Below are 25,157 nucleotides of genomic sequence, written 5' to 3'. Positions count from 1 at the left end.
GACCAATCATTTGGGCAGAAATGCAGAAAAGTGGCATGTAAACACACATGTACACACACACACACACACACACACACACACACACGCACACAAATGCAAACACACATGGCCATTACCTTTAACCACCAGCACACACGCATGCACATGAGCATAATGAGGGTGCCAGCCAGTTAGCAACGCAGCCAGTCACAAGAATGTTGTTTTCAACCACAGGTGGTTCTACTTATCCCCTCCCCTCCGCCTCCATCTCCCATCTGTCTTTTCTTCTCTTCACCTTTATCTTGTCTTCGGTCTCGGTTTTTCAAGTCGTGCATGTTGCTCTCAGGTTCAAGTTGCAGGTTGCAATTTGTCCAGCGTGTCCCCATCCCCCTTCTGCACACACTCCAGCGCCGCCCCCATGTTTACATTCCCCTCTCCATATTTGGCCAGCTCAGTGTCCTTCTGCTTTCTTTTCTTTTCTGCCCTGCACAAACTTTTCCACCTGTGTGTGTGTGTGTGTGTGTGTGTGTGTGTGTGTGTGTGTGTGTGTGTGTGTGTTTGTGCATGCAGTCGATTGAACGATCCACCTTTGAGTTTCCTTCCACTGCTTTCCCCTCGGACATAAAAATGCATGAGCGCGCACTCTCTCCACAGCTACCTGTGTCAGCTGGGACAGGATGCAGGGGGAGGATGCAGGGGGAGGAGGAACCAGGCTAATTTTGACCGAGAAGGCGGGGATTCATAGTGCAGGGACGGAGCAGGCGAGGAAGGAGTGCAGGAGTGACATGAGAGAGAGGGTGGAGGGGGGGACACCGGGGGGCTGTTAGCACCTTAAGAGAAAGAATGTTCTTTGCTTGTCTTCCTGTGGCAGCCTGAGAGAGAGGACGACAGCAGAGGAGAGACTTCAACTGAGCCGCTCTGGATCCTTTTCGCTTTCCCTCTGCCTCTCTCATCCTTTTCATTCTGTCCTCGTCCTCGCCCCTCTTTCCTTTCAGCTTGTCATCTGCTTCTCTTTTCCTTTCTGGGACTCCAAAGGGACGCTTCAGTGAGCATTTCCATCCTGTTTCTAGTCTGCAGTGGGAACAGTGAAAGTTTCCTCCCAAGTGCCGGTGAAGTAAGCTTCAATTTTGTGTGTCTTTTTTACTGAAGTGATAAAGTTCTGTTCATTATGAAGCTCTTACACTGTTGTGAAAGTTATACAGAGTGTTTATCAGTTGTGTGCATCTGTGTGTGTGAGAACTCAGAGACCAGCTGTGAGGTTTTACCATGCATGTCTGGTATTTGAGTTTTATTGCCTCTCTGGACTCTTAAGAGGTTGTGCTCGTACAGCTCTGGTATGCACTGTATGTATTGTTGCAGTCACTGTTTGAGGCAGGCTTATCTCATCTGAATGGAGCAACCTTTATCAGGCAAGAACTTTTAGGTGATATTGCCTGTCTTGTATTAGGGTGAAACTAATGATCATTTTCAGTCTTCGAGTGCTTGAGTACATTGTGTGGTCCACAAAATGTTTAATATCACAAGTATCTTATTTCAAAACACAAAAAAGACTTAGTTTACTGTCATAGAAGGAAATTCTCAGAATGGTGACACTCAAACAGGAGAACGTTTGGCTTTTTTGCTTGAGAAATACAAATCAAACAAAGAATCCATTATTGATTAATCTTCTGCTGACTGACTAATTGATTAATCAATTAGAAGTGTGCACTCTTTTAGATACAAACAAGTTAAAGTATGACAAAGTGTGTGTGTGTGTGTGTGTGTGTGTGTGTGAGTGTGTGTGTGCGTGTGTGTTTGAGTATAATCGGCTTCATCTGACCTCAGGTAAATGTCTGTGACAGACACATCCACTGCGTGACACACACGCATACAAAACTACACATGTTTGCGTCTGCCTGCCCACACAAAGACGCTTTATATTGTCTACATGGAGTGTGTCTGGAGTGATGGCTGCATTCCAACAGGTGGTGTGTTTCAGTGTGTAACGTGTATCATAGTGAATCATAAGCAGCAAGTATGGAGTCATGTAACAATAACATTTATTTCAAACAACATCATTTCTGTTTGTTGCTTAAATTTCACAATGTAAGTACTCTTGTTTTAATCACTTTAATCTCCGTGAATCTTTATTGAAGCTGCCATAATAAAGATTAGAGATGAGTTTTTTAAAAATTAATATTATATATTATTTTATACTCCATTAATTCCCATTGGGAAATTCTATATTTATAGGCTCCTGTAAACCTCTGATTGGGCGAACTGATGGAAAGACATGTTGTAGTCCAGGAAACATTTCTGGAGCAGATCTAAAAGTAAAACTCAAATCTTCTTCCAAAACATGGGACCTGAATTCCCTCCTAGGATTTCCCATGTGGACATCATGAACACAATCCTTTCAACCAACATGGCTTGCTTTTGAGAGGGTTTCCAGCAGAAAAAAAAAACACCCAAACAGTCTGACAAGGCGAAACACCACTTTCCATGCACATGAGTGAGGTCAAATCAATGGCTGAGATGGTCATGGAGCTGTTGAGCTCAGACCCATTAAAGCATTCACATAGTTTGAATTAGTTTTATTATATTGTTGAAGAACCTCTGATTTCATCATGCCCCCCTCGCTTCTTACACCAAACCTATAACCTTGGTTCAGTAGGTCACATTTGCATCTGTTTTCACCTCGTTTTCTGACCATACTGATTTTGTATCCACAGCTCCACCTCTGGTTCTGGACCCTGGTAATGGCGGTTTGTATGCTGGAGTGAGGAAGAAGAGTGGTGAGGAAGGGGTTTTGTTCTCTTTGACCACCAGCAGCCCAAACTGCAGTGAGCGGACTCCGTCTGCCAGCAGTGATTCGGGCCTGTCTGTGGCCTCACAGGGACGGACCGGAGCAGGGCACAAGAGTAGGCCTGCGTGGGAAAAGAGCGCCCAGATACGGAAGCTGGTCACTGGGCTGGACTTCGAGATTGCTCAGCCTCTTTTGGAGGTCATGGCTGAGCTTGCTGCCAATGGGGAGAGGGGGGTCTCTGGGAATGAGTCTGAACTGGGGCAAACTGTCAGTGGAGAGGCTTTATCTGGCGAGAGGGAGACTGATATATTAGATGATGAGGATGAATTAGACGGTGAAGCAGCTTCTGCTGTCGACCTGCCGAGCTCCAGCAGCGTCTGCTCGCTTTCCTCCGACAGCCTGCCTGGGACTCAGACTGAGTACTCCACACAGTCCTGGGTTCAGCAGCAGCAGGTTGATGTCATCACTGAGAAAGACCCTGCAGTTGATGGGGGACAGAGGGTGAGCAGGATGAAAAAAGAGAAGCCTCCATCCCTGGTAGCTCCTGATGCACCAAGTCGAGGAACAAGCAGCAGGGAGGCAGTGCAGAGAGGACTGGTGGACGAGGACGGCACACAAAACACACAAGTGATGCACAACATACAGTCCCTCAATAACACACACATGTCGTCTTGCGACGATGATGACTTGGCATCGTTAACCACAGACATTGATGAGTCCATAGAGCAGCTGAACCAGCTGATTTTGGATTTGGACCCCACCTTTATTCCTGTTCCCACCCGCTGTGCTCCGCTGTCCCGCTCGGCCTCCCTCCACACCAATGGCCTCAGCCACAAAGGAGACACCCATCAGTCGGGTAAGACCACTGAAAATGCACAAAGAAAAAAATATGGAAAGGTGCGTCAAACTCTTTTGACGCGGCCACATCAGCACTATCTTTGACTCAAAGGGCGAGTTATAAATGTAAGGTTATATGAACGTGTTGTCTTGTTATCATTTTACAAAACTGCCTCTGGATTAAAATTTAATTGGTTTTAGTAATACATAAATCCTCATTTGGGGATGTTTCTTCTAGCACCACCATGAGGTTGAAACATGTGGCCGTGAGTAAAATTTTGAAGCAACTTGATTGATTGGATTGTGACGGAATCAAACTGATCCAAAATATTATTGATGAGGAATACCTGAAAATCAGGCTCAGCTGTGGAATTGTTAGCATGGTAACTGAAGACTCAAAGACAAAAGATTTTTTATCCAAAAAATGTTGAATGTGTATTTCCACTATCCACTCAAAAATTAACTTCCGTGGCTCAAAATGTGTTGCTATACCACAACAGAAGAAGTATGGCTCTAAAACTGCGAGATTCAATTATTTTTGGCCTTTTCTATTCTATTGCCCCGACATCTTTGTTATCATTATCTCTGGGAAATGCAATATTATTAGACTTGTGAGAGGTTTCTGCTTTACAGTGCATTTTTTTTTATCATTATTCTAGCATGAAATCATGATCTCATAGCTTTCAGAAAATTTCAACTTTCGAGGTTGAGAATATCACACAATGGTTTGGACTCTTCTCGTGAACATGGGAAATATCACCCAATTTGAAGGCAGCAGTTGTTACTGTTAGCAGGTTAGCATGCTGGTGTTAGCATTTAGCTCCACACCCTGCACTGCATGTATAGTTCCACAGAGCTGCCAGCATGGCTGTGGGTGGGAGATGTCTAAAGCTGACATTTAACCTCTGCTAAGCCAGTGTTTTCTGCATTGCTGCCTCTATAAATGTAATGTATTTTGGTTGAACTGACCCTTAAGCTGGCAAAATTATAACCGTGCACTGTTCCTTTTACACACCTCTACTTGTTCAGAGACATAAAACAGTCCACTGTGAAACTATGACTGGTTGAAATGCCACACTAAAGAAAATACAGGTGTGCCAACAAGCTGGCTGCAGATGAAGCTCACAGGCTGGACGTCTTACATTGTAGAGCTCAGTCCAGTTCATACAGAGAAGCTTTTATAACTCAGACTGAAGGACTGAAGCGCTGCCTGATTGTGGAAATCTCCACCAAGACGGATACATCAGAAGGTGTGTTTGTTAGTGTTCATGGTATTTGCTGAAAGGGTGGAAGCTTTAAGTTCAACAGGCAGTAATGTTCCTGCAGTGTAAGCAGTATTACCTCTCAGTGAGGTGTTTACTCTGCAGTCTGTCTGGGTTTAAATGGAAATCTACAGTTTGAAGAAAAGTATGTGTGAGGACGGACCGAACTGACCTCTCATCACAGTGACTCTCAGGATGAATTAAAGCCATCCAAACATAATCCACTGACGTTATGATAGAACTACTGCCTGAGGCAGCTGAATGGGATTAAAAGATATCAAGGATGTTAGGCACTGAAATGCTGTTAAATCTGGATATTAGTAATACAATTTCTCATGGTATTCAAGCCACAGTAGCCACAGTGACCAGTGACTGCCTGATAAATGCCCTAAATGCCCAAATTAATCCCTCACCTGTGCAGGGTCCACGTTGTGTGGATTTTTCCAAAAATACAAAAATGTAGTGAATGTGTGTGGATTTGGGATGGCTGGTAAACAGGATGTGTGCATATCGAAGTGCCCTGTATCTGACGGTGCTATGTGAGAGACAAAATTAGCAGCCAAGATATAAGATGTTTGTCCATGAAACATCTTCTCCATTAATGTCAGAATTCAAAGAGAGCAGACTGAATGTAACTTACATAGTTCAAGACATTGATTTATTGAGCTGGTTGTCATTCAGACCTGCAGAGGTGGTTCACAAAACCTTTGTCCAGTAGAACTTCAGAGACTTGTGTAAAAAGACTGGTAAAAGTACAAGTACTGATTCAACTTCTACACACAAGTAAAAGTATTACAGTACAGGCTCGGAAATTTACTCAAAGTATCAAAGTAAAAAGTCTCCCTCTGAAGGACATTTGTAGTCAAAGCTAACTTAAGTGTCATATTAATATAATTCAAAGACAGTTAAAGTTAAGCTAACTCTAGCCCTATCTAAGTTACTCCAACATGCCTTGATTATGTTATTCAGGAATCATGTCAGTGAAAAACAGAAAGTCAGACATCTCATGTCATTAAGGCTGCCAACATCAGCCGCTATGATGTTTGTCGTCCTTGTAATTCTGTTCTGAAGGGAAATGAGGTGCAGTGGTAAAACTTGTAAATGGGATCGGAGCTTTGACGCTCTTGAATTTTAGCCTTTCATCTCAGAAATGACTTGACATCCTCTCTCAACCCAAATAACAAGTAAATATGACAAACCAGGTTTACCGTGAATATACCCCTTAATGTTCCTCACAGCACACATTCATTAAATCAGTGTGACATCGTGGCATGTGGGAAGAGGTGAATTTAGGACTGAAAACTTGAACCTGAACGTGTCACACTGATGCTGCCTGTTCTCCTCCTCACCGTTTCTTCTCACTCTGCCGGCACGTATGACAGATTTACTCCCTCCCGCATCCATCGGGAGGCAGCCAGGAGGACGAAGCACATTTCAGCTGCAGACTCCATCCTTGATTCATTCTTTGTTTGAGAACTGCGGGTCATAGGTGTACGAGTGATGTCGTCACTTCCCAGCTCTTTACATACGGAGCAGCTGTTCCATCAAAGCTGACCCCGGAGAACCCCGGTGGCCCATGTGGGAGCTCCCGCCATAACGGGCTGTGACAGCTCCTAAATCATATCTCTCAGGGGCTCTGCGGTAGTTATGGGTGACCCAGAGCCATGTGCCATGCAGGGTTACGTTAGTGTTGACCTTTAACCTCTGACCCTATGTTTTTATATGCAGCCAGGTCAATGAGAGGTCTTGTGGTTCTTCCTCTAATCGTGGAATTTGAGCACAGGAAATGGAGCGTCATGTTTGTATGTATAGGTCAGGGAGTTTGTCAGGGGGCTGACATCACCCCAGGGCACATTTGAAGCGGTAACAGTAATATTTCACTGTGTAGTTGGTGTCCTTTTGTAACGTGTGTTTTTCAAGCCGATGTTTGGAGGCAGGAGTTTGTCAGCGATCAGGAATGCTTTTGAAGTTTGACACAAGCATTTGTTCAGCATCGTGCCCTCCGTCTCCCTCTTGTAATCTTGAGTTGCAGTCTTCAACAGAGAATAGCCCCGCGTCACAAAAACGGCGGGTTTCAAGTGATCCTTGGCGCTGTAAGAAGCTGCACGGAGGCACCCTCAGCAGGCCCGCGGGTGCAGCAGAGTAACTGGATTAGTTTCAGTTGGACTGGCTCGCCCTCTCATGTGCTTTTGAGATGCTCACAATGAAAGCCGACATTGCTGTTTATAGCTGATATGTGGTCCCATGTAAGGACAGGCTCTATCACGAGTCATGACACACACGTCTGGGTCTGTGTTATGGTGTGTTCTTGGTGTTTACACTGTCTTCAGGGGCTGCAGTACAAGATAATAAGATCATTTTTTAATTTCACTTTTTACTTTAGCTCAGCAAGAAACATCAAAATGTGTCAATTCTGACAAGTAGTGTATCCGTAAATGTTTTAACTTGTAAGTTAGGGGAAACTATATATACTATACTCACTGGCCGTCACACCTAAAGTACGTCTGTGTGTAACTGACAGCAGCTCCTCATAGGACTCAGTGTGAATTTGCTGCCTCGCAAGCTCATGTTAATTTGGCGGCTGTGAACAAAAACATTTGATAGAAGATATGATGTTCCTCAAGGCCAAAACCTCTTTTGGACCGAAGTTGCTGATGACTTTGTACTTCCTTGTTACTATGACCAAAGTCCTCATAGGCAAGTCTTGCCAATCAGCAGTCATCTTGGCAACCAGGGCAGTTTGTGTTTTTCAGGCAAGAGGCAACAACTCCAGGCCCCTTTAGAAACGAATGGGGAGAAACCCAAACTACATTTTTAACGGTCGGTGGGACAAAAAAACTGCACGTATAGAAACACCAGTCAAATCTGATAAAAAAACAGCTTAAAAAGTTTGATGACTCCTCTCCAAGATATGGTTTAAAACTTTTACAGCTCAATACAAAGTGCAGCTCATCCCTCTAGAGCACTTGAACAAAACAAATAAGGAGTTCTATATTTGAGAATCTGATAACAACATATAATCCAATGTACAGTAACATTTCCAAACATTTCTGATGAGGATTCCTTCAGTTTTCTCATTAATGAATTGTAAACAAGCTGTGTGTTGGCTGAAATCTAGTCTGATACTGATGCATTGGGCTTAATATACTCATAGAACTGTTATACTGTGTTTTCTTATCCATTTGTTGAGTTGTTGAATCTTTTTCAAAACCACTTATATCGAAAAGAAAGGTTCAGCTGTTCAGTCTACCCATATCTGAGACCAGTGACTGAATGTTCCAACAGATGTTTTTCCGACATGTTTTTTCCACCATCTGGTCTGCTGAAGTCTTGCTTACTCACACAGTCTGTGCCTGATGATAGGAGCTACACACCGCTGATCAACTTGCTGATAGACGTTTTTGTCAGAGACAAACACTCTAGACATGAACGATCAACATCACCTTTCATTGCCATGCTGGCATCTGCTCGGCATCTCTACTGCTCAGTGTCATTTTTTTAGACGAGAACAGACGCAACTGTTTGGGTTCATTTCATAGAGGAAGACGTGACTAATCTTTTTTCAGATCACAATCTGACTGTCTGGCTCTTCTTTTCTGCCTCCTACCCTCCCCGCTCTCGTTATCTCTCTGCTCCTGGTCAGGCTGGAGGCAGCAGAAGCAGGTCAGTGACGTGGTGGACTACGCTGGTCTCCATAGTCCAGGATGGAGAGGGGCTGGTTCTCAGAGCTTCAGAGGCCAAGAGGTGCACAGTCCTTCCTTCTCACAAACTCAGGTAACCACAGTTTCCCTGTTCAACTCATCTGACTGCAGCTTTGACTGTGAACTTCACCCATACCAGGGATAACTGAGAAAACCTTTATTTAAAGTGTCACTATCAAATAATGTGAAAAAGGGTGCCTATAGTGAGCAACATAAAGAGAATTATCCCCTGATTCTGCATCTGCACCCTGGTATGCAAAGAGTTATCGTTTTGTAGGCCGGCTACAACTACAGTGTTTTTGCCTAATGACACTTCTCTCGTCGGCCACAGTAGGCAGCTTTTTTTAGAGAAAAAGATCTGACAGCCCACTATACACTACTCAGTAACACATAGCAGACAAACACAGGTAGAGAATACTGGTGCAGCATTTCGTAAGCCCCCGGTAAGAGCGCCAGGCTTTGAAGCTAATTTAACATGGTGGCCAAATCGTGCAATTAGCCCAAAGAGACTCTTTACCATAAGCTTACATTATGGAAGACATGGCTATAAAATGGAAAATAATTTATTTTCAATATCAATATTTATTCACATGCCACACAAAATGGCTCATATCAGAACAGGACAGCCCTGGTTTCCAATATTGTTTTTCCTTAGAGTTGTAATCAGAGTTTTTGTGAATAATGCAACATTTTGCATTTTGTTTCCAGATCATAAATTTCATTTCCAGCTGTTTGCGTGTCTCAGAGTCAATTTGCGTGACAACAGCCGTGATCAGATCTGACCACATTATTTTGGATTCAGTCGCACACCAAACTTCCAAAGACTGATTTATTTGTTACCAAATGACTTTAAAGAAAAATAAATCACAGTGATCCTTTTAAAAGATGATGGTTATGTAACACTCTGTCTTTTCTCCCTCCCCTCTTTTTTTAAGAGCTGGGGTTTCTGCTCCTGCCTCATTCTTATGGCTGGGTGGCATGAATGGCCCAACTGTTTAGACCAAAACACAAGCTTTTAGCCACACACAGATCACAAGACTGATGTCTGCTGGTGTGTGTGTGGGATTGTTACACCATGAAGTAAAACTTAATAAAAACATGTTGACTGTTCCCCTTATTTTATTCTGTTGTTCTTTTTAAAAGCATCTCTACAAAACCAACAGTGTGGACTATCGGGGACACACTGACATCGTCCCTCCTACTCCGGCCTTCCCTGTGTCTCCTCCGACGCCCTACGGTAAGAGATAAAGTCAGAATGGACACCACTGGATGGGTCAGCATTTTATAATCTAATCAATGTCTGTTTTCTTCTCCCAGTGAAACATTTCTCAGACTTTTCCCAGCTCAGGATGGGCAGGCAGTGGGACCAACAGAGCTGGACACAAGGTAGACTTTCCCAAGAGTGTGTGTGACCATATGCATGTATGAGCGTGTGTGTGTGTGTGTGTGTGTGTGTGTGTGTGTGTGTGTGGACCCAAACACTCCTGATGGCTGCCGGATAGGGTTGAAGAGTCGGTTGGAATGTCCTCCTGGCATATAACACACACACATACACATGCCTGGCCTGGGCTCTGTTGCTGCTGGCTGGTTCTGTGGGCATGACTCTGTTTTTGGTAAGTTGTGTCAGACTAGAGGCAGACAGACAGACGTGTTTCTGGAAGTTTGACATAAAAAAAAACAAAAAAAAAACAGTGTAGGTGTTAATAAATAGTGGATTGGGATGCAGGACAGCTGATTGTGGCTAATAATAGTCGACTTTAACAGAGGAAGAGACCACTGCTGGCAGGATGTCCACTCACGTCCTGTTCTGGGAGGGGATGGGAGAAGAGGGGAGGGTCTTTTGCTGCTGGGACATCCTGCCTGAGGAGATATGGACCCCGCAGCTGCAGAAGGAATTCACTGTAGTGTCAAAAAACAAAAGTGTCTCTCAGCGGCCATGTGTCATATCTGATGTCTATGGCTGTCATGTTGCTCTCAGAGTTAAAAACTATTCCCGCTGAGGAAACAAAGACAACACACAGTATAATGTCAGTCATATTTATCAGTGGTAAAAATGTTTACATTTCGTTTTGTTTCGTTGCTTTAGGATGTAAAGCAGGTGTATTCAGTTTGTCTGTTACAGTACAGTATCTAAAGAGACTCATTAAACAACTCATGCAGCCTTAAATAAGTAAAATAACATGAAATACAATAATCCATATATATGCACAGTTTTGCAAATGCTTGCAAAGAGAGAAGAGGAGAAACACAGCTGGGGGGGAATGAGTGGAAGAAACCAAGAGAGCTGATGTGGAGGTGCAGCGTAGGTGTGGAGGGAAAGCAGACTGGAGAGGAACACAAGAACACAGGAGGGAACCTAGAAATACGTAAATGACAAATAAAGTAAGACTGTGCAGACCTCTGACTAGTTGTGGACCTACAATAGGCAAAAGAGTCCATGTAACATGTAGGAATTCTCAGAGATATCAGTATATCAGACAAGATGGGCTTTAAGACAAAAGTAGCCCCAAATGAATAATAATTAGTTTTAATTATGTGCATGTGATGCAAATCATAGACTGAGTAGTTTACATATTTTGCCCGGGGAATGTGTACATAATTTTGCATCTACCAATGGGCCATCATGATAAGAGAAGACATAATGATGTTATTCCTCTTAAGGGAAGCATTGTGTTCTCTGCAATGAGGTGGGAAAAAAAAATTAACACATCAGCAATTGGCCAAAACAAGTATGAGAATATTAGATTATTGGATACTGGAAAAAGAAAGATTCAATATCCTGCATCCCTAGTTGGATGATAAATGATCACACCCCTGCAAATGCTGAATAATACATTAATAATACAATAATACATTTTACACAGTGTTGTGACTAACTATATGTTTTGGTCTTAGTCCCTAATGGCAAAACAGTGAGAAAATAAGAAAGTCCAGGCAGAGGGCTGCAAGGTCTCTGCAAATACGCAAATACATAGTTCAGAAATTTGTGTTCACATGTGGGGACGAAATGTCCAAAGTTGTGCTCTACTAAAACCAATATATAGGAAGAAGTCACTAAACTAACTAAACTAAACTAATTAGGACAATACTGCTCTGCGACATAGCTGTAAATCGAAGAGGATGCAAATTAATTGAGTATAAAATTAAGTGACTAAATAACATTTGTTTGAATCGACTGCCCTTGACTCTCTAGGGTCAATACCTCCACCCTGAACAGAGGAGCTCAAGGCCATTGACCTATTTAAGTCAAGCTCGTTTTAATGAAATTGATTTAAGATTTGATGACAAGTCAATATGAAATATGTTTTATAATCAGTTCACAACTGTGAGACGTATCCACCAGTTTTCCTTCTCATGAAAATAATCCTACAACATTGTGACCTTGGCATATAGTAATCCAACTCTTGTTAACAAAAGCAAAGTAATGTTTATGATGGCATTTTGCTGTGTATTGCAGACAAATCAGACCAGTCCTTTAAAGGGCAGGTCTGCCTGTTTATTGTAAACATGTTTGTCAGAACAGAGCGGCGGCAGGATGGAGAAGGAGCTGATGAAAGCGTAATTATTACTTGTTTACAGAGAAACACCTGATTCTCTCTCTCTGCTGGATGGACAGAAGAATTAACAAAGGAGGCAGAATATCTGCGGCTCGCTCCCCTTTCAGGGAGCAGACGAGCGTTTCCTGTTTCCCACGTTAAAGGCAGACAGACGATTGTGTGGGAAACAATTTAGAATGTCGAGACAGAACAGTCAGATTCCCCATTTAAATGATTTTTTTTTTTTGAAATGTTTAGAGCCATTACTGCAATCACAGTAGGACCTAAGGCTACTGCAGCGTGGGCAGCAGCAGACAGCTCCAGAACAACAGCGAGCCATGTGAACACCACAGCTGAGTTTCCACTGTGTTATCACCAGGCTGATCACACTGGGATCCTGCTGGTAAAAGTAAACTACTCCAGTCATTAAATCTGGTGATTTGAGATAAAAAAAGAAAAGTCTAGACTCTATTTTGGAATTGGTTAGTGTAGGCAGCATAAAGACTGGAAACCAGTGGAAACAGCTGTCCTAGCTCTGACAATAATAAATACCAACACCTCAAAAGCTCATTAATGTGCACGTTAAATCTTGTTTGTTTGATGAATAAAACAGAAGCACATAATTGTCAGATGAATTTCGTTCTCGGCAGAGAGAGCTAGCTGCTTCCCCTGTTTCCAGTCTTTGTGCTGCCTCCAGCTTAATATTTAGCAGATAAATATGAGTTTAACATAGATCATATGCTGTATATTTAAGAACCATTAACAGGACCCAAAAACACTATTAAGTAAGAATGAGTTGTAGTCGACTGTGTATTTTAAGACCGTTTATCAATTTTACAGCATCTGTTGCTCACTTCGTTTACATTTGTTCACTAATTACTCCTTTAAGTGATGACCACAGAGTAGTAGAATTCTTTAGAATTACACCAAGAATCATCTTATCCACAAAACCTGTTCAGATCAATACAGCACTTCATCTGAAGGAGCCGGAGAGGTTTCCCTTTGTCCTCTCTGCTCACTCCCCTGCACTTTCTCCTGACCTTTGACCCCTGAGGTTTAGACAGTCAAGTGTTTGTCTGAAAGGACCATCTGCCTCTGCTGAACCTCAGCTCATAACATCTACATTCCTCTGGCTGAAACCTGCTTCCGCCGGCGGAGAGCTTCTGTATATATATATCAATGTTTATTTTCAGTTGGCCACAAGTACACAAAGGAAATGTTACGTAACGTTACAGAGCTTTTTGCTCATGAGGATAGGAAAGTAAACAGCAGCAGAGTTCATCTTTAGGTTGATTTGTAGGAACATACTGGAATGACTTTGCAAAGGATAAGGTTTGGGAGAGATGTAAAACTGTCATCAATCCATAGTCATAAGCTGAAACATGACATTAGATTGCTGTATGATGATGTAGCTGTGTAATTATCTTGATTTCAGTGTTTTCGCATTTGGCTGAAGCATTTTACTGCTTTTCAGTGATTTCTTTCACTATCATTTATAAATCTCTACCTCTGCCAAGGAGGATATGTTTTCACCTGTGTTTGTTGGTTAGTTGGTTTGATCACACAAAAACTACTGAACAGATTTCCATGAAACTTGGAGGATGGGTCTCAGCCCAGAATAAGCCCCAATAACTTCTGGTGTGGATTTGGATTGAGGAGCAGATCCAAGATTTCTTTCTCACTTTCTTCATTTAAACTCCTCATGAATCTGGAGGCAGACAGTAGTTTGCTTGTCGAGGATATTGAGTTGAGTTTATTATAACCAATAGCTTTAGTACTGAAGTGTCTGACTGCTGATTACGCGCTGAGAGCGCTGACCAAATACGGCTCAAGCAGGACCTAAGGTTACATCTGAGACTGCCATTTTGATGACACGGAATACGGAACCAACATGGTTTTGCTAATTGGAGTAGACTGCAGCTAAAGTCTGTAAACCATCTCATCAAACTAGCTGCAGTTGATCTCTTAGTTTGTGACCGATCCAACACCAGCTGTGTTCCCTTGGAGCCAGATGCAGTTAGCCACAGTTAGCAGATACATCAGCAGCGAGTAAAGCCATCTGCTCATCGGCAACCTCCGTAAATCACTGAGGGTTCAGGTGGAGCAGCCCGACAGCATCAGAGGGAAAACAAGAAAACCTTATCTCCATACAATATGACCCAGTTTCTCCTAAATCAGTAAACAAAGTAATACATTTGTGTATTCGAACAGTAATCGGCAAGGCCCAGTCCCACAATCACTAGGGTGCATTTAGCAATACTTTATCAGAGGTGGTCATTACCAAAATGGAGCTGAAAGGATGGATGAACACGTAAAACTTCATAAACTTAGTCAATTTTATGATTTAATGTTTTGTTATTCTTGTAGTTGGTTGTTACAGATCTGGTGAACTTAAATTGTGGTTAAGATTGAGTAATACAGGGCTGTCAACGATAAGACTTCTTGGATTAAAGGGCTGTTGGGTGTTTGCAGAGGTATGCACTCTGCAGTATATATCTAGTCAGAACTACAATGACCTCGCGCTAAGAGTAGAGAGGTTTCTCAAATGTCATGCATGTCACCAAAACCATTTCCTTTGGATGACATGCCTGTGTTTACTGAAGTGATCAACGCAAGATTTGACTTTGCAGACTTGATGTTGTGGATCAACAGCTGTCCAGAGGTCTAACTAGGATGAATTTGACACTTAACATTGAACGAACAGTCTTGAAATGCCTCTGGAACATGCATATATCTTAAATGCTAAAGCTGCACCAATCAGTATATCTATATTAAAAATTGGTCAAATGTCTGAGAGAATTGTTGCCCAACTCTGTATTTCTCCTCGGCTGAACGGAGTTTCAGCTCATTGTTTGGGTTCTCCATCCTGCAACGTTACTGTCGCAGTTCACTCTCATCAACAAATGCTTTTCCAGTCGCAGACTCAGGAAAAAAAATGTGTGATAAACCAACTCTGCCCAGCACCAGAGAGCAGACAGAAAAACAATTAGCATCTGTAGGTTATTACATTGTTTTTGAAGTTGTTAAAGGTTTTTGTTTCTGTCATATTTAGTAACTTGTAGTTTAATGGACAAGGACTTTGGTCTTTAAACTATAAACGAGCGTCACAGACAGACTGAGCTGATGTCCACTCTAGCTCACGTCCTGTAACACAGAGGTTAAACGAGGCATGCAGCACATGCTTCCACTGACACAAAAGTAAACTGAGCACAATTCAATCAAGAGCCTTACGGTTAAATTTATGATGTGCTAAGATTAGGCACATGGCAAGAGACGTGTGTGTGTGTGTGTGTGTGTCTGCATGCCTTTGTGTATGTGTGTGTGTGTGTTTGTGGCGAGCAGATGGTGGGAGTGGACACACATGCCGTGACAGAGAGGCCATAGAGTCCCCCTCCCACGACCACCAACTACCACCACCTCCTCGCTCCGCTCCATAAAAGGCCACTCACGACCTCCGACCCCTCTGGAATCCACTCTGATTGGCTGAAAGTGCTTGCTGTGGCCCGGCAGGAACAATGCTCAGTGGTCAGTGAGAGGAAGAGGAGGGAGGGAGGGTATGTAGACATGCATGGAGGGGAGGAAAAGGGGGGGGGGGATTCTCTACCTCTTGTCCTCCCTCCATACAAACCCAGAAGTCGAACGGTGTCACAACAAAGCCAGGAACAAACGGAGAGCCTATTTTTTCCATCTGGGGTCGAAAGGAATTGGGCATGGCAGCGAAACGATCCGGCCCCTGACAACATAAAGCTTCAGCAAGTCGAGCTCAGATTGCTTTCTAGCAGAGAGGGAGAGAGAGGAGGAGATTCTGGTAAAGGGAGAGTTTCATTCACGCTGGGAGAAAGAGCATACCAGAGACGGACAGAGACTTTGGAGCAGGAGGGTGAAGGAGTGATCTGAAAGTTTGGTGTAAACAGGAAACCAGAAAATAACGGGACACTTCAGGGAAATCAGGGAAATGACTGCATCTCTGGGTATGTACGTGCACACACACGTGTGTCTGAAAGCTTGACAAGAGTGTGTGGTTGAATGAATTTCTTCACTTTCCACCTCTCAGTCACTCCTCCTCTCTCTGAGCGTTTTCCTCTGTTTTCTGCTCATTCTCTCTTGTTTATACTTAGTTATCTCTGTCCCTCCTGGGAATTTTAAGGAGGGCACATATGGACTGAAACGCTTCCCTTCTCCTCCAGGCTGCTGGTATTTGCAGACACCCTTTGGAATTTTTCTGTCAGATGCCTCCTCCAAACACACCCCCCTTCTGAGGCTCATCTCTCTTTGTGCATGAACAGACTTTTTGTTGTTGTTGTCGGTTTTAATGTTCTGATCAGCGGCATCTGCAGCCACTCTGGCGACTCACACTCGGTGGGATGATGAAATGGTTTGTTCCACTGCTCACCGCTTCGTTCGGCTATTTTGGCCTCCGCCGTGCAGACATGGAAGGTTGATGTATTGGTGGTTAACCGAGGGAGGCCGTTTCCCCCTCTTTTCTGCTCTACTGACCCGAGTTGAACCGAAAAAAAAAGTCTTTGATGGTTTGTGTTTTGTTGGTGTGCTTATTGCTCCCAGAGATGTTGTACGCGATGAAACAACATCTTGCTGAGCCACAAGTTCATTAGTTTCAAACCTAAACCTATTTAAAGAGCGTCAGCACATATTTTCCATGTGCTGAAACTGGAATAATTATGAACAGAAATGAACAAATGTTTATATTACATGAAACTTTTCTCTGATTCGTCGACTGTTTCTCAGTGGGCACAACACCAGACCTATTGAATTTCTGAATAAATCGGGCATGTGAGTGCTGATCCAGAGGTCTGCAACCAGGATGTGCGCTTGGGCAAAAGTCAAGCGAAGTTTAACTTTCTGCCTTTACTGTTTTCCTGAATTTTCGAGCAGTGTTATTGTTGGTCTGAACACAAGTACAGCTGAAATCAGGAGCTTCTTCTGGAGTGAATACAGATTCATCAGAGTCTATCAGAGTATTGAGATATGGAAAAGAAGGAGGAAATCACCTTCAAATGTAGAAAATAACTGGCAGGTCAATCAGTAATCAAAGACTTGCAGCCCCAAGCACACCAGGTATTTCTGGCCAGTGTTGAAGCAGGCTGAAGACGTTAGCTGGTGAGTGTGGAGATAATTGACATTTTCCTGAAGGACACAGTCATTGACGAGTGCCGTTCCGTTCAGGCGTCTGCTGTGTGAGAAATATTTGACTTTTAGAGCACTGCAGGGAATTAAGGGCAAAGAGGCAGAACACTTCTAACCTCAAGGACGGAAAATGTTGACAACACAGTGGACAGAAGGCCAGTTCAGGCTGCAGAGACCAGAATGGAAATTTTGTTCCTCAGAGCAATAATCAACAAGTGGTCTGTGGTGTCACAAGCTCCGCCTGAGTGATACGTGCCAGAGCGTCAGAGGTCCTACATGTGATGATGTAATGGTGTCTGGATTATCTACACTACAGTAGACAACATGATGAGACAGATGATACTGAAGGAAGTATAGAGGCTATATGCAGACAATGGGTCAAGTTCTCTGTAAGAGCTGCATTAAAGCAGGGAAATATATGTATGGGTCTCAGCTCAGAACAGACTCCATTAATTTTTGGTGTGGATCCAGATAAAAGGATGGATCCAGGAGTTTCTGCTCATTTCCTTTGACACTACAAAATGTATCCACATTTTGTGTTAATTTCTCAGGGAGTGATGCATGAATCTTGATGAAAAAAACCACGTGAATTTAGGTGGCTGGTATCTATAAGTGAGTACAAATTGATGCGGATCCTAGATCTGATGAGATTTAATTATGGGTAAGCAGTTATGGGTGGTGATCAAGGAGTTTGATACTGGATTAAACTGGATTGAATTCAAGAGAACAGCTGGGACTCATTAGAGTGCATACCTTCGCCAGACCGACAACAGCACTCTGTTTGATTCTACAGGTTCGGCTCTGAAGATCAAGTACAAATTAAGTCTGATTTGCAGTCTTTGAGATGCCAGACACCACTGAGGTTGCACAACTTGACTATTAAGGTTTAATACTTGAAATGTGCCCCAACAAACTGCTGTGGTACCCTGATAACAGACTGAATTACCATTAGTTTCCCTTTCCATAGGCACCATGCTGTGTTGATTTGCATGCCCATCACATGTTGACTGTAAATGTGCTGAGTTGTGCCCAAGACGACTGAAGTCTGCAAGTGCTTTGTGGTGATCATATGGGCTTTGGAACAGAAATATTAGTAGACATACAGACAAATAAATATCTATTAAATAATTAATGTTATTTACTTACATTTAGCTAGTCATGCAGGAAAAGACACACAAACACAACGCTAGTCAAGTTTAGGGAGAACTTGGAGTCAGTTTGTGATGACATCAAAGCTGTGAACAGACAGAGCTGATGCGTCTCCCAGAAAACATTGATTATGCCTAGTGTGTCATAATAAAACTACTATTTTGAACCTTGAAGATGTTGATATTATGTATGTTTTTAACAGCACTTCCTTGACCATATTTCAGTGTGAAGCAGGTTCTAAATACAACTTGAATATATTGTTACTGAAATGTTATATGGACGTCGCGGCTGTAGCTCAGTGGGTAGAGCTGGTGGTGATCAGGCTCCCCTGGGCGGAGCTACCTGTCAAAGTATCCTTGAGCAAGATACTGAACCCCGAAGTTGCAGATGCAGTGCAGATGCCATCGGTGAGGGTCCTGCGATGAGCTGGCAACTCTTCCAGGGTGAACCCTGGCCTATGCCCATTGTGTGAACTGGATTTGGCCCCAGTAAGACCTGCAGCCCCTCAGGGGGAAACGGCAACATCCCGCGACCCTCACGGATAAGCGGAAAGAAAACGAAATGAAATGTTTCACACAAATTTGAGATGATTAGCCTGATGGTGGCTTGTTAGGGTCACAAAACAGTCAGAAAAGCAATCATTAAGTTATGCTAAACAGAGTGTTTTGCATGTTATAACTACTATAACATGTATAAAGGCACAAGGAGAAGCAGTTACGGTCTGTGATCACTTCCCCAGATGGGTACAGTCTGAGGAATTTCACTTCAGCCTCAAAACATGATCAAATATCTGGAATGTTTCTGCCGTTCAGACTAACTAAATACTTCTATTCCATTTTAAAACATCCATTTGAATTTTTTCAGCACCATCACATCATCTCAGGCATCCAGGGTGGGATAAATGAAGCGAGTCAGATATTCTTCATAAATCAAACCTGTAGTCTGACTGTGATTAACAAAGCCATGATCTCTTTATCAGAATGCTTCAGATGCCAGTAAACACCATAGCGACAGCATTCTCTCCCATAACCTTTTCTTTACTGTCAGCCTTCACCATGTTTCTCTCCCTCCACTTGTTCCTCTTGTTGTTATTCTTCCCTCCTCTCATCTGCCACTTCACTGAGTCGATAAAGCTGTGAGAGAGCAGAGGAATCTGATTTACAGGCGACCGCCTACTAGTTTGTCCTCTTCTACATAAAAATGCTCTGCTTGGACGCTCGGAGATGTTGACTAGAAGGAGGAGGCGGAGAGACTCAGCAGGGTCTGAGGTTGATTGACTTTTACTGAAGGAGGGAGACACTGATCACATTCTGGTGCAGAGCCAAGTGATACCAAGGAGAGAGCTGCATGGCTCCTGAAAGAAGTGATTGTTAAAGCTCTTATGATTAATGTTTTATTACTAAAGGATCAAACAAGGGGGTCAGCCACCAAATTATCACAACGTTTTCAGCTCTTTTGGCTCCTAGTTTTGGTCTTACTGCACATTTATTATACAGTTCAGTCCCATCGCTCCCATCAAACCAACTGTAGACTATGTAATCAGCAGTGAACAGACAGATAGACACAGTAAAGAAATTAGCTGGTGGAAAAAGTGGAACATTGGTTGAGACCAAATCAGAGCTAAGAGGAGCACCAGAACTATTAGACCTGCATTCATCAGGTGGGCACATGCACGAGTCTGATGGGGTGATTATGCTGCATTGGAAGTGTCAATGTGTAATTCTAGCCAGCAGCCAACAATGAGTTTGTGTTCTTCAGATGTTTTTGGCATTCAAGTGGCCGGAGATCAGTCAGTCATTGCAGTTTTAAGGCACCAGCAGCAGCGCTGTAGCTTTAGCGGTTAATAATCCTTCAACATTTATAGAACGGAGAGCAACTTTATTGTGAGACTGACTCAGCCTCCCTGGCCAAACTCTGAAGTGCAGAGCTATCACCTTTTCAGGCTTTCCCCCCTTTCCCTGTGCATGCTGGAATTTGGGGAAGTTGTGCCAGAAATCCCTGCTCTGCACCTTCACTTACTTAACACACTTAAACTCTCTACGATCATCCTCGAAGATTTGTTTCCCAAACTGTTGTCTAGTATATATTTTGTTGAGTTGTGCACAGCCCTTTGTCTGCAAACATTTCTGCCTGAGTCACGTCAGATAGATTTTCATCAGCGGCGGCTGTATAACGACAAAGAAAAAACATGCCATGATCCCACTCTACTGTCAGTTTATGTTTTGCTTGAGAGAACGGCAAAAAATGACATAATGTGAGTTTAAGATACTCAAGATTTTAAAGCATAAATAAGAACATTATTTCACCCTGAATCATTTTTTTTTAAAGATGATTACGACTCAATGAAACAGACTTTCAGTGGATCACAGCAGGTGTTTTCCTCCACATTGTGTTGTTCCTGCTTCTTCTCAGAGTTACTCTTTCACTCCTATTTCCCTTCATCCCCCTGAGACACTACAGCCTGTGATCACTATGAACAGCTGTAACATGCCACAGCCCTTTAGACCTGTCAGCCTCATTGTGTGTGTGTGTGTGTGTGTGTGTGTGTGTTTGTGTTGTGCAGACAGAGTGCTTGCACTCACATTCCTGTGGTCATCGGGGAGTCTTCAAGCCCACTGTTGTCCTACATAACTCCATATGCATCATTGTGTTGATGCTGGTGTGTAGGCTCTCCCATCTGTCCACGGAGACGTTGCTCGGAGAGTAAATGTTTGGATGCGTGAGTGGAGGATATAAAGAGAGACGAGGAGAAGGGCTTCTTTGTCACAACACAACACAGGAGCACTTCAGCTGCACTCAACATGTGACGGCTGTATGTTGTTCATCTCTCTGCATTTCTTCTTCTTCTCTGTTTCTCTCTGCCTTTCCTTTCAAACTCCTGCTTATGCATCAGCTCGATGGTGTGAGTTGAGGTATCAGCTCCAGATAACCTCACTGTGGTTTTATTGATTAATGGGATCACCTCTGAAGCAAGCATGAAGGTATGCACGCATCTTCAGTCTGAGCCATATGACCATCACTCTCTGAGATCTGGAAAGTGTGTGTGTTTGAGTGTGTGTGTGTGTGTGTGTGTATGTGTGTGTGTGTGTGCTATGGGTATTTTCGGGGGGAGTTATTGGCTGGTGGTAGCTGGTAGTCGTGCCCACATGGGTCTGTGCCATCTGGAATTGGTTTTGCAAGGTTCAACCCAAACTGAAGAGGCTTTGTGCTCACTGGGAGCTGCAAGAGTGAGGAGAAAACAATGGACAGGAAAAACACTGATGAATAGACCGTAGGCGAGTCAACTCAAAATATTTCATAAAAATAACGACGTTTGTCAGATGTTTTTGTGTTTTAAAATGAGTCTGCAGACAAGACCTCTGTTTTATTTTCCAGTTCAATACCCTGCCCTCTTTCTGGCACGTCAACAGATGCTAGTTTAAGAGAGGGGAAACAATCCAGACGATGTTGGGTCAAATTTAAAGGAACAGTTCACTCATAAATGAAATGTACTCACCCCCTTGTGGATGGAAGGCCGCAACGCTGTTTTTCTGTGAAGCCCTAAAAATGTTTTGTAGGAAACGTCACCTGACTTTCCATCAGCATGGAGATAATGAGTGATTTTTTTTTGTTGCTGTCCTAGTCCTTTAAAGTAAATGCAGCATGTACATTTTGAAAGACAAGTCAAAATACTCAGACAAAGGCAAAAGGGAAATTGAGATTAAATTTATAACTGCACTTCTGGCACCATAACAGATTCACTTTGAGAGCGAAGAGCCCAGAATATTTTGGGGGAAATATCATGTATGACGTCTTTGTATAAATGATCTTCCGTCACTGAGCCTTGGCACAGATTGTTCTCTCACATCAGGTTTCTCCATTAGTACAGGTCCAGCTCATAGTGAGTAGCTATGGATACGGAGCGGCATGGATACAGGAGGTGAAAGGTGTATTTGAGTGTCATAACCACAAGTGGAGCCTGACAGAACAGATTCAGGTCTGAGGTCAGAGGTCAGGCTGGGGTCAGCCGGTGCTGCCACAGTTTCAGGCTGTTCTGTAATTAACTGGATGAGCTGTGGAGCTGCAGATGTGACAAACCGCTGTGAGGAGAGTCGGTCGTGGGAACAGAGAGCGAGAGATGCAGCTCGATGGCTCTCTGGGAATCGTCCCGAGAGAGCGAAACTGACAGCGATGGTCTGTGGGAATGTTTGAGGAATCCCACTGCCCGCATTGAATTCCCTCCTGTTTGTGTTTGTTTACTTCAAGCAGCAACAACTTGAACTATGGAGAACACTGCAAAAAAATCTAAATATCTCCAAGTATATTTATTGTCTGTTACTTGTCACCATATCACATTACTTATAAACACAATGATCTGCAAAGTGATATTTCAGTGTGCTATAGAGAATTTAATTGTTTTAAGGCAGTTGTCACTTGTTCCATTAGCAGATTAAAAAAAAAAAAATCACTACAAGAAAACGTGTGTTACTGCGTGTTACTCACACACATCTCAAATGTATTAATTTGAGACGTGTGTGAGTTAGTGTGAGTGTCTGTGTGTCAGTATGGGAAGGTCCACAACATAACTGGCACTGTGCTCCTGACCTTTAACCCCTGAGAGTTCAAGTTGGGTGTCAACCACCTATGGTGTATCTGAGGTACCATGAGATGGCACCATGTGAAAATAATGTGTTGAGAGTGTTGGATTTAAAATCATGGATTACAGGCTGACTTTGTAAAATACAACATTCTGAGATTTTAGACTCTTATTCATCGTAATAGAGTGATGTAGTGATGATGACGTATGTGTTTGTAGGCTAACCCCAAAGTTAGCATCACCCTGGCTCCTTTGACAAAAAGACTGGGATTTTTTAATTGGATTTTGGATTATTGCCAAAAAATAAACTTTGCGACAAAGTTTTTGATATTTGCATGTTCTGTTCTTCAAGATAATCTTCCCTGATGAACATCACTTTAGTAAAAAGCTATAAACAGATGACATCACTGTCACATGACTTAAGCCCCCACACACACCGCCCAGATGTCCAACTGCCTTATCCGATCACTCCGTTGCCTCTTGTCTGACCCGTTGGGCAGAAAAGTTGCATTGAAACACACCGCTTCGACGTGCTGCCTACTCCACAGTAGCGTGTACGTTCTGCGCTTGCGCGAGATGCAATAAGCGGGCGGCGCTAGTGTTGCGAGTTGCAAACGAGAGGCTTACTCTCTTTACTTTCAATCAAAATGACATTTAACTATGTCAGATAAAAACAGCTGCGTAATAAACATGCAGCGAGGCATTACCAGACGAACACAAATTCATTCTTTCTGAACGGACATAACAACTAGTCTTGTGCCAGTACTGCAAAGCATGAAAACGGGGAATGACGGAATGGCGTGTGTAGAAAACCAATGCACACACAGTATTCAGCCCCTCCCACACACCGCGCTGATTCACTAGCACACCGCCAATCAGAGAATCCAATGGCTCAGACGTCCGACGGCCCTCGTCTTCAGACTTCGCACGTTTAGTCGGAGCAGACGTCTGCGCAGCTCCGAAAACTTCCGATGGAGCTGAACACACCAAACATATTTGTTCCCGACCTCGTCCGAGACTCTCCAAACACTTCAGACGTCCAACGGTTGGGCCGGTTTGTTCCTGCCTTTAAACTAAGCGTCTTTCTACATAATCATTATCACTCATTACTACACCAATCTAGCATCCAACTTTTTGCATTTATAGAATGGGACTTATAGCGCTACAAGGTTAGATAAATAAATATGTTACAAAGATGCCATATATCAGGTATAGCAATGATAGTAGAAACCTTAAATATGCAATCTAACTCGTAAGAAGTACAAAAAGAGCAAACTTTTTGTTCTATACTAAAAGCGTAAATACTTAAGTTAAGTTATATTATTAGTGATATTGTACATTTGCTATTGAAGCAGTCCATATACAGTGTACTCCTGTATAAGATAAATTGACGAGCTGACAGGCAGATAGATACTGAACATACAATATATAACTCTCAGTATGTTTAATGAGTCCTGCTGGCTGCAGCTGCCACTAAATTCTCACTTAAGGACATCTGATACACCGTGCATAATGTTGGCGCTATAGAAATGTGCGTGGGAAGCATTTAGCTGTGGGAACATTGTAGTAAACCCTAGAAACTGTACTGGGAAATATTCAGATCCTAAGACGATGATGGGACATACTCACACTTGATTGACATTATATTTAAGTAATTAATTATATTCAGAAATTGATAGACACACAGTGAATCTTTGGCTTTTCTGGATTCATCAGAGTTATTAAGTGGTTTATTACAGTCTATGTGCTCTAAAGTCAAGAATAAACCTTCACTCTCCTCAATATAATGTATTTACCAGTAAACAGAGAAAAAGGAAACATCTTTGTTTAGTAGCTATGCTCCCTTTCGCTGTGTTTTATCGTTGAAGAGGCATTTATGTGTTTTAATACAAGCACAAACACATAAACAGCATTTAAATACTGTAGTCAGTTATGATGGAGCCAATTCTAATCACTATATACTGTAAACTATTCCAGTCTGCATCATAAACAAAGGTTGTGGAACTTGAAAACAGGTTCTTCATGAATTTAGCCTCTTTAAAGTAGTGGAGTAGAAGTATAACGTCATGTAAATTTGAAATACTCAAACTACTAAGTGTAATTTCCACCACGTCCTTCTACACATGCACTTTTGCATGGTAACATGTACATTTTCACTTAATTTTTCTGTGTGTGTGTGTGTCTGCG

General features: G+C 42.8%; 1 protein-coding gene across 2 annotated transcripts in view; it reads left to right on the top strand.

The window, feature by feature from the left end:
- The window catches only part of si:ch211-191a24.3 (tensin-3), a 49,404-nt gene that overhangs the window by 14,829 nt on the left and 9,418 nt on the right, over window positions 1-25,157 (top strand). For both annotated transcript variants that reach the window (XM_037115079.1, XM_037115080.1), the window contains 4 exons: window positions 2,691-3,620; window positions 8,507-8,637; window positions 9,708-9,801; window positions 9,882-9,950. In XM_037115079.1, the coding sequence (XP_036970974.1) occupies window positions 2,691-3,620; window positions 8,507-8,637; window positions 9,708-9,801; window positions 9,882-9,950 (1,224 nt within the window). The remainder of the gene's footprint in view (window positions 1-2,690; window positions 3,621-8,506; window positions 8,638-9,707; window positions 9,802-9,881; window positions 9,951-25,157) is intronic.

The sequence above is a fragment of the Acanthopagrus latus genome, chromosome 11 (assembly GCF_904848185.1).
Source record: "Acanthopagrus latus isolate v.2019 chromosome 11, fAcaLat1.1, whole genome shotgun sequence".
Lineage (NCBI taxonomy): Eukaryota > Metazoa > Chordata > Actinopteri > Spariformes > Sparidae > Acanthopagrus > Acanthopagrus latus.
The sequence above is the reverse complement of the archived record's forward strand: the minus strand, read 5'-3'. Positions and strand labels throughout refer to the sequence as shown.